Source organism: Coturnix japonica, chromosome 1, assembly GCF_001577835.2.
Source record: "Coturnix japonica isolate 7356 chromosome 1, Coturnix japonica 2.1, whole genome shotgun sequence".
Lineage (NCBI taxonomy): Eukaryota > Metazoa > Chordata > Aves > Galliformes > Phasianidae > Coturnix > Coturnix japonica.
In genome coordinates this window covers 69,500,869-69,513,595 of record NC_029516.1, presented here as the reverse complement: position 1 = coordinate 69,513,595, position 12,727 = coordinate 69,500,869, and the positions used below count along the sequence as shown (strand labels likewise).

General features: G+C 45.3%; 1 protein-coding gene across 1 annotated transcript; it reads right to left on the bottom strand.

Moving 5' to 3' along the window:
* Window positions 1-390: 390 nt before the first annotated feature.
* LOC107318700 (T-cell surface glycoprotein CD4-like) lies at window positions 391-9,354 on the bottom strand. Its single transcript, XM_015872856.2, has 10 exons — window positions 8,874-9,354; window positions 4,801-4,932; window positions 3,951-4,124; window positions 3,722-3,865; window positions 3,210-3,485; window positions 2,455-2,817; window positions 2,099-2,341; window positions 1,894-2,012; window positions 1,579-1,646; window positions 391-759 (listed from the first exon to the last, which is right to left on the bottom strand). Exons 2-10 carry the CDS (start codon window positions 4,859-4,861, stop codon window positions 744-746), a joined length of 1,464 nt encoding a protein of 487 aa, XP_015728342.1. The 5' UTR covers window positions 4,862-4,932; window positions 8,874-9,354; the 3' UTR covers window positions 391-743.
* Window positions 9,355-12,727: the final 3,373 nt, after the last annotated feature.

Sequence of the window (12,727 nt, the reverse complement as noted above, 5' to 3'; positions counted from 1 at the left end):
GAGCATTTTTGTTCTCTTAGGAAATTTCTCCCCTTTCGCAAGCCTACCTCCTACATCAACATTCACATCTTCTTAAAGCCCTATTTTCCAGAACTTATGGGTATCCTGAACTGCTTTACTGACAAAATGAGTCCTGAATTTATCCCATTGCTTGTGATGTTTTCTTTGTGCATTGGTTTGTTGCAGGTGAGATGAAGGCTACACGCTGTGGTGTGGGGGCTTGAGGGTTCTGTGGGGATGCTGCAGGAAGGGTGTCAAGGGGAGAAGAGGGATAGTGAATTAAGGAAAATTAAGGGACACAGAGCAGAGATTCTACATAGTAGGGGGAAAGGCAGAAGTGAAGATTTGAGCCAGAAGAAAGTGCCTCATAAAGAAAAATAAAAAGTCTAATTTGCAAAAAAACCCAAAAATCTGAAGAAATTTATTGTAGCTCCAGTGGGTAGAAGAAGTGTATAACATCACAAAGGAGGTAAAATTAAGTGCATGAGCAAAATACAAGCATTATATATATATATATATATACTATTCAGTGTCTCTCATTACAGAGCTGGGGCTCAATAATAACCTGTAAGAGTTTCTTGTCTTGTCCATTGGCTCCTCTCCAGACAGCATCCCTCTGTGGCATTACGCTGAGAGAATGATGAAGGCGTAAAGAATTATATCAAACAGGAGAAAGGGAGGTGGGTTCACAGAGCACTATGGGCTGGCAGGTGTTTGTTTAGGCTCAGGCTCAGTCTGCAAAGCTACTTATACATCCGGCTGCAAGAGAAAACATTACATTAGCACCAGGAGTACAGAGATGATACCTTGAAGCCAGACGGCTCATTGTACTTTGCCCAGTGTAGATAAGGACCACACTCCCTTCTGCAGTTTGGGGTCAAGTGATTACTTTTGCATCTACATGGCTGTTTACATTTCAGTTACACTGAGATGCTTGCTTGATAAGGAGAACGGTTGGGCTGAATGATCTTTTAGGTCTTTGCCAACCTTGGTTATTCTATGATTCTATGAACTGCATCATCACTTGTATTGCTCAGATTTGTCTTGCTATGTGTTTATGTAGTTGTATGGGCTTGTCCTTCTTATGCGGATTTTTTTCTAACCTTGAAAAAAAGTCAGTGAAAATTAGGTGAATTTTTCACCATGTTACGATAATCAACTTTTCCCTGCTCATACACATCCTAACTATGGAGCAGTATTTGCCATTTACTCACTGAAACCTCAGCAACAGAGACAAAAACAGGTGATACTCATCAGTTTGCCACTATCACCAGTTAAAATCAAGCAGAAGTCAAATTCTGTATCCATCAATTTATTGAACTACTTCATGTTATTATTTATTCTGTTGTGGGCTCTCCACTTCCAATGATAGTACTACCATGAGTTTGGAGCATAACGGGAAATTCATAAAATATAGCTCATAACTCATCAACGTCACAAGAGCTGAAAACACTGAAATGCAGTTTCAGTGTAGGCAGCAAGTGGGATCATGCTCCATTTCTTCCCACTCAACCATCCAGCTCCCCTATCTTGAAGGCGAAGTACTTGCTCATTCTGGCTGTCCTCATTACCACTTACCGGTGACACTGACATGTCTTATTTTCCAGCAAGTGTTGTTTTGCTTGTGCAATCCTTCTTGCCCGTTTCTACCAAGAGAGAAGGGATAAATAATGATTAAATTGTTTACACTTAGAATGCGTCCCTGTGATGGAGTAGTGAAGTACTTGCTGACATAGCTACTATCTGCAGACTGTTGATCTCTAACCATTTGCTTTAAGCGTAAGGACTGACCTACTATCTATTCTGTCCCATTCACAGACTGAAAATCAAGCTTCTCCTATGGTCTAGGAAGACTGTCACCTCTCCACCTTTCATGGACACGAGGATACTCACCCTTCTCCGCTGCCAGCTCATACCGGTGATTATGCACACGCATGCAAGGCCAATCACCAACACACCGGCTCCAATAATTGCTCCAATTACTACATAGCTATTCCAAACATGAGCTTCCTCTGTGGAAAGAGAAAAGCATTCAAAGGCAGATAGAGAATGTCAAGGCTTTTGTGTGGAGGTAGGGATGTGATGTTAATTTCCATACCCACGGTATAATTAAGGCTGATCTTTCTGTTATTGTCTTCAATGAGGTGACAGTTCCACAGTCCTGGAGCAGTGACGCTCACCTCCACTTTTGTTTCATGCTCTTTTGACTTCTTGTTTTCCGTCTGAGTCCCATTCACACGTTCCCAGAGCAAGTGAGCTTTGGATGGCAGGGGACCAGATACTTGGCAGAGCAGGGTCATCTTGCCCCCTCTGGAGAGTGGCCCAGCAGGGTTAGCAGAGACTGGAAAGATAAGAAAATGTCACATGAGTGAGAGGATGGGAAGATGGGTCCATCCATACTCTTGTGGTGTCCAGATTTCTGCAGCTCCTCATCCGTTGATCCCTTTCTCTCACCTTGCATTACCACTAGTGCTCTCACGCTCTGCATTCTTCTACTGTTGATCTCCAGCAGGCACTGGTACTGCCCAGAGTGATTTAACTGGACTTTGGGGATTTTAACTTCTATAGTACTGCCAGTTTTCTGTTCGGGTATCTCAAACCAAATGTGGTTGCTTTTTTTAGTTTTATGCAGCTCTCGACGTGTTGTGACATTGAAATCAAGCAGCTCATGAACGGCTGTATTTCCCTGTGATTCCCAAATCAGTTTTCCCGTGAAACCTTCTTTCCATTCTATCTTCCTGAAGTTCAGATGCCATGACAAGATCACAGGGTTGCCAACAGTAGTGTACATTATTTCCGAGTGCTCCTCCCCAAAACCTGAATTTAGAAGAGACAAGAACACACAAGCAGGGAAATCTGTGGATTCTCTGAGTGTACCTTTGGTCTTGTGCTCAGTTGAGAGGCCTCGGAGAAAAGCCACAGGGGGGGATAAGCAGTTAGGGACTGAGAATTGGTTTAAAGAGGCAAAACTCTCAAGCTCACCAGAGCTGAGAAGAAGAGACCCTAAGGAGAGGGTGATCTTTTAGGGCCAGCCTGGAGAAGAAAATGGGAAGAAGTGTGAGACAGAGCTCAAGCAGCAGAGCAATCCAGCTGCAGGGTTCCCTGGAACACCGTTATGTGAATGGTGAAAAATGAAATCATGGCTCATGAGCTGGAGGATGTACTGGTTACAGAGTCTGTGTGCAAGCTGTGTTTCTGTTGTCACTTACCTAATACCTTCACATCAAAGGAGATGTTCCGATTAATTGATGGAGAGTCTGAATAAACGTGACATATCCAGGTTCCACTGTCCGTAGCCTTCAGTTGCTTTAGCCTTAGTATGTACTTTTGAGGGGCCTCCTTTGGCAAAATTTCTGTTGTCACTATTTTATTGCTAACGTTAAACAATGTGATGCTGAGATGGGGCTGTGAGTATGATGAATTCTGCATTAAAGTAAGCTCGAGGTCTTCATTTGTGAGGAAGTGTCCATTTGAAGAGTCTGTCACTGTGAAGAGAAAAAAACTAGCCGGTAAATCAACTCCTGTTTCCACAAATGGGAGAAAAGTGTCACAGCAAAGAGGGTACAGAGGCCCTGTGCTCTGGTGATACAAGGGAAATGAGCTGTGATAAATCAGACCAGAAGCAATGGCATCTGGATAAGGAGTTCCATCAGAGTTGTTTCTTGGACCTTTTCTCCTCTCCCCTCACCTCCTTGTGGCTACAATCCCTCCAGGTACTCACATTTAAATACATGCAGTGAAATACTGACTATGGGAGATGGACATGCACAGGTATAGATGCCAGCGTCGTCCAGGCTCAAGCCTGACACCTTCAGCTGTTCACTGTTCGAGATCAGTTCCGATCGATGAGTCATTGGAGCTTTGCCTTTTGAAAAAATAAGCTTGTTTAGGAGGGAAGGAATTTCTCAGCTATACACTGAGGAGAAGGGGTGTCCACTTGGAAGCCTTACCTTTAAGAATCCGTGTTCTAGAAAAGCTTATAATAGTAGAAGAAACTTCTTTATACTTGTACTTCCAAGTACAGGTCACATCTTTGTGATGATTTATGCCTTTACAGCTCAGGATCACCTCCTTTCCTGCAACTCCAGTCTGTTGTTCTTGCTGAGCCATAATGGGGGTCAGACCTAGAAGTCAAATGCCCCCAAATGCCCATGATTATGGCAGATTTACCAAGACAGTTTTATTGAAACAACCTTTTTCCCCACTGAACATGATTCTGTTGTCCTGCTGGTAACAAAGGCAGGACTACGTGTGTCATTCCTCATTCACTCCTTGATCAGGACTTGAGGCAGCACTGTCAAATTTGGTTACCTCTTCCTCCAAATTTTACACAAAGAAAGACTGAAAGCCCAGGGAAACAGGAGGATACAGGACAAAGGATATGAAAAGGAGAAAGGAGAAAGGGAAAAGGAGGAAAAGGAAGGGGTGTAGGAAGGGCAATACAATATTCTCATGGTTTTTTTTCTGTTTGAGAAATGCAGACTTGGCATTATTCAGCCAGTTTCCATTCTTGTAAAAAGTTCACTAAAATGTCCACCAATTGTTGCAATATTAGCAATCAAACTGAACAAGCTGATAACATCACATTTGTAATGGCAAACCTACAGATTCACCCTTAGTAATAGGAGGTGACAACCATTATTAAAAGTTAGTAATTAAAAATATATATTAAAAAATGGAATATTTCAGATGATAAATTATGAGGAGCCTAGAAACACCTAAAATGTTGTGAGGCTTTGGGGAAGGTTGTAAACATTAGCAAGATTCAGTGCTGCTTTTCCAGCACAGCTGAAAACTCACCCAGCTGCAGAACCGAGATGACCACGAGCACACTGCTCACCACTGCTCCACACCTCTCCATCTCCAAGGGAACGCTCTTCCCTGCTGCAAACTGAGGGGCTGGGAATGCTGTCGGTACCAAGGGATGCTAACCTGGAAGACCCAAATGCTCTATTAATAACGGTTGGTGTAGTTTTAGAATCACCCCAAACTGTAACCAGGAGGTTAGAATGGAGAAATCCATAGATGCCCTCCCATCTAAGTCTTTCTGTGTGATAAAGGCCATCTTTAGGGCTCTTCATAGCATTACAGGCAAACTTAGGTTGTAAGGTGGGAAGGGCAAAGCTGAAAATGATTCTAGATGCAAGCGCAGAGCCAGGCAGAGTGCTAGAGTTGCACGGTCTGACAGAGAAAGTGGTGTAAAGAATCACAATGGGACTGAAATCAAAAGGGATATGATAATAACTTAATACTACATATGCAGTATGTGCATTATTATATATATAATATATTCCAATGAGGATACTTTAATATTGAAATTAATGTAAATGATCAGAGCACATGAGACAATGAAAGAGTAGATTAAAGCATCAGTGTTATGTTTACACGTAGATCAGGTCAGCATGGCTGACAAGCTGACAGCTTAACAGCTGAAAAATGCAGCTGCAAGAGCAAGACAGCGGCCGTGTGCACCATCAGAAGAGAAATACATGGCAAAGGCATAGTCAGAGATGATCTGCAGCTTGCCTTGTGCAAAACTAACAACACAAAAAATCGTGCTGGCCCCAGGAAATATTGGCATGAGCCATTTTGTGTGTGGGGAAAAAAAAAAAGCAAAATGAAGGAGCCAGTGCATGCAATTGGACATCATTTCCCACCAGATGCAGTGGCAGTGATCAAGCAGCTATGCTACATAATAACGAGAGGGGCAACAACTAGGCATCTGTATGCATCTCACTAGGAAGAAACATCTATAACTGAGACCTGGCACAGGGCCCTGGGAAAGATCAATATCACCCTGAGACGATGGAAGAAACGTAAGCTCTGCCGTGAATAGTCACATCACCTGTCCAAGTGAGGCCAGAAGGATAAGCCAGCCACCACCCAGTAGTGATATCTACAGATTAACAGTCTCAATGCTGGGCTTCAAATATTCTGAATCTTTATACTAATATTGGAGGGGATAGAATAGATATAAATCAGCCAAATTGCCATCACACCATCATTTTTTACTGCCTGTGAATCTCTGTTTTCCTGTTTCCTGTTGGTATCAGTATGTTCTTCAACCTCTTGCTATCTAACAGGAGAGCAAAACCACACAACTAAAGTGTCGTGGTACCAGTGAACTGCTGACCTTGTGCAGTTTAGGAGCTGCAGGTTGATGCACCTTTCATATGCTGTTCTGTTGTTTCTTATTGTGGTTTCATGCATTTTTCACTCCATTCCTTTTTCATTCAGACTGATCTTCCTATGTCTGTGGCAGATCTCTGTATCATGATCATGACCACCTACATGTTACGAGTCATTGGGGAAAACAGGTTGCCTCCACCTAGAATCTCTTTCATACACTTCCTGTCTCCTTTCTGCTTTTCATTCATGCCGCTTCTTGTTTTTCCTCTGTCTTTCAGCCTCCTGTGACCTTCCAGGTCAGAATGTGGGCAATGATATTCAGAAGTTTACAGATCTCATTGAGTAAGATTGCTACGTCAACTTAGGCAGTGGTTCTTGTCAGCTAATGCTGATAGCAGACCCACAGCTTCCTTACAGGCTTACAGCTCTATCTTTTGGTTGTACTCAAAAATTAAGCAGCGTCAGGGAACATCCCTGGGCACTGGGACACACTCATCAGCCATGTTAAACTGATAGAACATTTCCTGACATCTCTTTGGTCCAGGACAACTCTCCTGCCAAGCAACTCCCAGGATCCATATAAGTGTTAGGATGGGACAGGAACCACTCCCATTAGGCAGCTGTCACATAGCCAGTTCATTTTGGAGGTTAAGCAAGTTTAATAGCCCAGACCATCTCACGCCAGTCAGCCTCTGTGCCAGAAACAGTCTGGGCACACTTGATTTATTAGCGCGCCTGGTCTTCACAGGAGGAGCGGGGCTGCCATCCAAGTGCACATTGATTTCCATTTCATTTTAACTTCCCCCTCTTACTAAACTGCTTTAATTTCCTTCTTAACTCCTTTGAACGATTGTTCTCTCCCATGGGGGTGGGCAGAAGAGAGCTGTGGCAGCAAGTGGCATCACCCAGGGATGACCAAGGACAAGGCCTGCAGGACCAACACTGGCCCAGAAGGCACATGCTCCTGTAGATCCTCACAGGGTGGTTGGCTGCAGGCAGCTTGACACAGGAGGAAACTGAAATCAAAAACAGAGCCCAGAAACCACTCCTCCTGCAGAGCAGGCTATCTCCCATCTCACTGCATTCGTGCACTGCTTTCATGCCGTGCGGTTTCCTTGTTTTCTGCTCTCGCTCTTGCTTGTGGCTGTGCTTTTGATCTCGCAGCAGCAGCAGTGTGCTCGGTGGGGCAAGGAGAACTGGGCAGGAAGGCCTGGGCTGCTCACATCAGGGCTGCCACACCTCAGCCTTGGCTGTTGTCCCCCATTTTTTCTCTGCAGCTGCTTCTGGGCAAGGGCCAAGGGATGCAGCTGCCCCCCGTGGCACGATGCAGCACAGTCCATGCCTTGCTTTCCCCTCGAGCACTCCGGCTGTTCACCAGCCCCTGAGACATGTTGTCACCCTCCACAGCTGCTCCCAGAGAGACATGATGGCGCACGGTCAGCCATCAGCTCCTGAGAGAGAAGAGCCACCTCCAGGACGGAGTTGTGTGCCATGTGGGTGCAATCCAAGTTCCCTTCTGCCACAGAGTCATTGCAATCTGTCTGTGCATCTCAACCCTCACAAATACCACTAGAAATGACTCTATCTCTGCAGCCTAGCCAGTTCCCTGATGGCTTCTGAACCATTGCAACCATTTCAGGGGAAGCCAAGGACTTTCTGTGTGCGACAGGCATTTCAGCATACACTTTCTGAGCTTCCCCCTTCTAACTAGCCCCTCTTTTTTCCTTCTAGGCCTACTATTTTTGTCTCTGTGAGCAATCCTGCACCCCAGCAATCCACAGTTAAAGTCCATGGATGCCTCTCTAGGAGGCTGTGACTAGCAAACAGCACCAAGATGTCCTCTGATGACAGGCCCTTCATTGTGCTCTCAAGCCATGTGCACATGGGATGTGCTTCAGGTATCATTAATCAGCTGCTGAAGTAAGAACACTGAGATCTGACATGAAATGCTCTTGATTTGCAGTCTGCACTGGAAAAGGGCCTACATAAGTATGGGTAACATGCTGCAGCCATCTTGGGCAGCCATCTTTGTGAAACACTGGGGAGGATACAGAAAAGGCTTGTGAACTGAGTTGAGAATAACGCACACGAGGGACTTAACAGGAGTGCTTATTTTATAGTGGTGAACATTAAGAAGTAACCCAAGCTCAACCTTAATGTACCACGTAGGGGAACAATTGGGGTGGCTGAAAAAGGCTGAACAGAATTCACCGTGTGAAAGACGAAAAATTCACCCAGCAATGAAACTGCAGGTTTTACCAGTACAGCAGTGTATGAAAAGGCTAAGGTTTGCAGGTGTCCTTAAACTGAAAGGATTCCTCTTGGTGCATGAAATTCTGCTTACCCTGCCCTCAGCTAGTGGGTCAGGCTGCATTTGCAGCCTGTGTTGCGCAGTGAGTCAGTCAGCCGACATAGTTAGAACAGACCCACTGATCTTCTAGTAGCTCTTTTGCCCCCTTTCCAAGGAAGAATCCAGACTGAAGAACGCTTCTTAGTTATAAATAAAAGGCCTCCAAAACTTGCCCAGCCAGAAGTATTCTCAAGGAAAACATTGCAATCAAGTTTTGCATCAGGACTTTAAGTGGGTTGAAACCTATCTGTCCCTCAGCCTGTCCAAAACAGCAACTTGTGTCAAATCGGAAGGTTTGTGACAACATTAAAAGAAGCCAACACAACAAAACCAGCTTGACCTCTTTTTTTGTTTCTTTGTTTCTCAGAGAAAGACAGAAAGAAAGTTTCCTTACCTCTTTTCCTCCCTCTGTGTTTCTGTCTCCTTGTGTTTGTCACCTGCTGTAAGTGATCTAACGCAGCTCTAACTGAAGGAAGAGAAGAATGAAGCTGATGTTAGAAAGCTGCTCAACAGATGTCGGTCGGCCTTTGTGTCTCCTCCTCTCCAACTGGAACGTCAGCACGGTCTTGCTGCCAGTCCAGGCTGCTGCAATCTCTGAGCTTCTCTCAGTAGATGGTGATGGTCCAAATGCACGCGATCTCAATGCTGGATGTGAACAGAAAGGAAGACCATAATGGAAGGCTATATATAGTGACGCCTGGGAAGAATGAGTGTGAGAGAGAGCCTATTGGCCATTCGGCGGCTGCTGGGAGGCTGTAAGAGAATCGAAACTTAAAAGCAAGCGTTGGAAACCTGTTATGATCTACTGTCAAAGAAAGTCTGCAAATTAATATGTTAGCTGAGCAGATCCAGACTATTCCCAGGCCTCTAACAAGCTGTAAGAGCAAGCTGACCTCCATTTCCTAGCACGTCTTGCTGCTATGAGGAGCCACTTCTGAGGAGTGGGCTGCGGTCCTGCCCCCAGGGCTGTTCGGGGTGGCAACAAGGCTGTGCCTCCAGTTCAGATGGGCCTTGACCACCAGGCCCAGCAGTTTAGAAATGACCATGATTAGGGCCACAGTTAAGGGGAAGCCCCTGAAGCAGTGAGGGTCATCTGTGCAGAGTATGGCTGAGATTTGGTGTGAGATGAGAATATTTTCTTCATCTTTATTCTCTCAGGTAACCTCTACCACTACCGCATCTCAGCTGTTTCCCCTCTCTGTAGAGTGTAGGAGGGGGCTTTTGTGGTTTTGCACCCACATTCGGTATCTTTCTCTCTGAATCCCAGCCTCAGCCAAGGTGACGGAAACCCACTGAGCCCCAGACACAGCTGAGATTTCATCTCTGTACCACCCACTCTTCTCCTCCAAGCAGCCACTTGCCCCTTTGTCTGGAGGACGGGTTGAGAGACACAGAATCAAGCTTTCAAGGAGCAGGTTCAGAAAAACCCTGGCTTGTTTTTGAACAGTTGGTTTATGTCACTGAAAATGCCAACCTGCAATAGCTGAATGGGCCCAGCTTCCAAAACACATTTGGATTTGCTGCAGATTTGCAAGGAGAAACAGGGCTGTTGGGCCTGAGGTGACGAGGCTGCAGGCCCCTCACAGACCTGTTCTTAGTGCAGGGATTGCTCAAAGCTGCTGCAGTGACACAGTGTACAGCCCCTGTCTATCTTGCAAGTGCCTCTAGGATTAGGGGTCACAGCATGCGGTGGCTTGCTTGTATCACTTTCATCCAAGCATCTCAAAGCACTTTGCATGCATTAATTAAACATCAGAATCCAGGAGCGATGAATAGTATCAGTCAGGCAGGCTTTCTTCTAACTGTAATATTTCTCATAAATATTTAACTAGTTTTTAAATTCCACGCAGGCCTGGATCTCACCTTGCTGCCACAGTTGTTGCACTGCATCCGCGGGGAAACTTATTCAGTATCGCACACCAGTCTGGTGACAGATTGGCTTCAAAGATGGGGAGCTTTCTCTTTGCAGTAGAATATCTTCTACCTGTTGAGCTCCTTGAGGGACTTTTCTGCATCCAGACATGGAGAACTAAGAACAAGAAGCAGCCCTCTGGAGAGGAGGCCTGGTGCTTTGCCCCAACAGAGTTATACACCTCAGGAAGAAGCAAGGCTCCTGGATGCTGATGGGGGGAGATCTCTGTCAGCAGGCACTCTGACAAAGCTTAAGCGGGTAAAAGTGAACTCTCCCAACAGATAGTACAAAGGTTGGTGTGCTGATGATGGTGAGAGATCAGAAAGTCTCCAGAGATGTTCTCCACGAGTAAGAGGTCGTGCTAAAGAGGTCATGTGAGGGATGTCCAGTCTGATGGAGAAAGAACAGCCAGATGTGGTAGGATGTCGGAGATGGCCTGGTAATGCTGAGGGACAGAAGGACTGCTGTCAACTGTGTGTCACTGAAAATGAGAAAGACTATAGTGAGCTTAGACATTAACAAGCTACTGTTTTGACATGCCAGAAATGCAACTGGCAGGAGAGAGCTGGCTGCAAGAGCTTTTAAGAATGTGCATAGGGCTGGTCTTTCTTACTGTGTTCACCAATGGACTTGGGAAAAAGAACTGGAGAGAAGCTGGTAATCTGTGATACACAACTGGAGGGCTCTAATCAGTACAAAGAGGGGTCTGGTACATAACAAGTGGGGTGCAATTCAGTGATATAAGCTCTAAAGTGACTCTTCTGAGTAGTAACGATGAGTTTTTGCTTTAAGTCCCTCAGCAAAGAACGTGGGTTTATTAACCAGTCACTGGGTAGCTGACGTGACTGCACAAAAGGATCCAACCCATGATGGACGTACCTGGTATTGCAAGCCTGGTGCAGGAAGGGGGGAACGGCACCGTGCTTGGGCACTAGATGGCAGCATAAACCCGGGCCATGGGAGCAGCTACATCCATCCCACGGCCCCTGTCGATTCTGGAGCACAGGTGATGAAGACTCAAAGTTATCATGCAGCCGGGGCAGGCTGACTTTGGTTGTGAAGTGTCCAAGGACTACAGAATGCTGGGCAGGAGGGTCGTGGTGGGCTGGCTGGTGCTCAGTAGAGCTAGAGCTACCTGTTGGTAGCTTGGTTTGAGGGAACCTTGGAAGACAAATGGACGACCCCAGATGTTTTGACTTTATCCACGACTACATGGGAGTGTTGAAGGAATCCAAGCGGAGTAGTGAGACATGGATTGTACGTCTGATTACAGCAATCAGTTCTTGGTGAGGATTCATGAAGCAAGAGTAATTGGGTTACTGTAGAAAGTCGAGTGCTTGGCTTGAGTTTTGCATCTTCAAAGCGTTCTCAACTTTTCCTTTCCCCCATGGAGCTGTAAGGTTACCCAGGGCAATGAGCTGACCCTGTGCAGTAGCAAGCAAGAAAGCCTTGATGTGTTCCCAGAGCCAGCTCAAGGATGAGAAGCAAGGAGTGGAACCAAGCTGCTAGTTGTTAAAGGCAACAGGGAGCCCATCGCCACCAAAATCAAAGCATGAGTTACGAGTGTTCTAGGGGGTAAGCAGAAAAAGGCCCAGCGTACACGTAACTTGAAGCTATTTAAGTGTATCAGGATACTTGAGAATGACCAGGACTTCAGAGCCATCTAAGAAAACTGTGCTCATCGGTATTAGGAAGGGCAACGAAATTCAGCACCACTGTTGTTAAAGTCACATAGCTAAAGGGAAAATATTAACTGCATAAACACACCTTGGCTTTGGCCAAAGATTAAATAATCACAGCATTTATTCAATATATTACCCTCAATATTCTGCAAGAATGAGAGCTGTGCAAAATCACAAGTTGGGCAAAGCTGAAAACAATCAAATCTGAAAGCAAGAAAATCATGTGAAATAACAAAACTGGACAAATTCAGTAACAGCAAAAGTCACGGCTAAAGGCAAGGCTTGGTGCGTCTAATGGTACTAACTATCCTCAGATAAAGATCCTTGACAGAAGGGAATGGGAAAATAGAAAAAAAGGAAACGCAATAAGAAGCTATAGGTGAAGGACCAGCCAAAAAACTGTGAGTCCCTCTCCTTCCAGTCTTTGTGGTGTGAGAAAAGAAAACAGAAGATACAGCGAGAAACTTTGAATTGAAAACTGTTAATGAGGAACTTTTTCTCCTGCTAAAGAGGAACTTAAATATTCACCATTTGTGAGCTGGGATGTGCTCCTCAGAGTTAACTGGGCTTTTCTCAATCAGTGTGTGTGAAGCTCCTGGGGCAGGTGAGTGCCACACAGTGAGAAGGCTCCCTCAGTTACCTGCAGAGATAATG

Excerpts from the sequence above, each read along its gene's own strand:
- LOC107318700 (XM_015872856.2), bottom strand. The coding sequence starts at position 4,861 with ATGGAGAGGTGTGGAGCAGTGGTGAGCAGTGTGCTCGTGGTCATCTCG. Across the intron at positions 2,013-2,098 it reads CAGCCTTAATTATACCGTGG|AGGAAGCTCATGTTTGGAAT; the intron begins GTATGGAAATTA and ends CTCTTTCCACAG. Across the intron at positions 1,647-1,893 it reads TGAGCTGGCAGCGGAGAAGG|AAACGGGCAAGAAGGATTGC; the intron begins GTGAGTATCCTC and ends CTCTCTTGGTAG.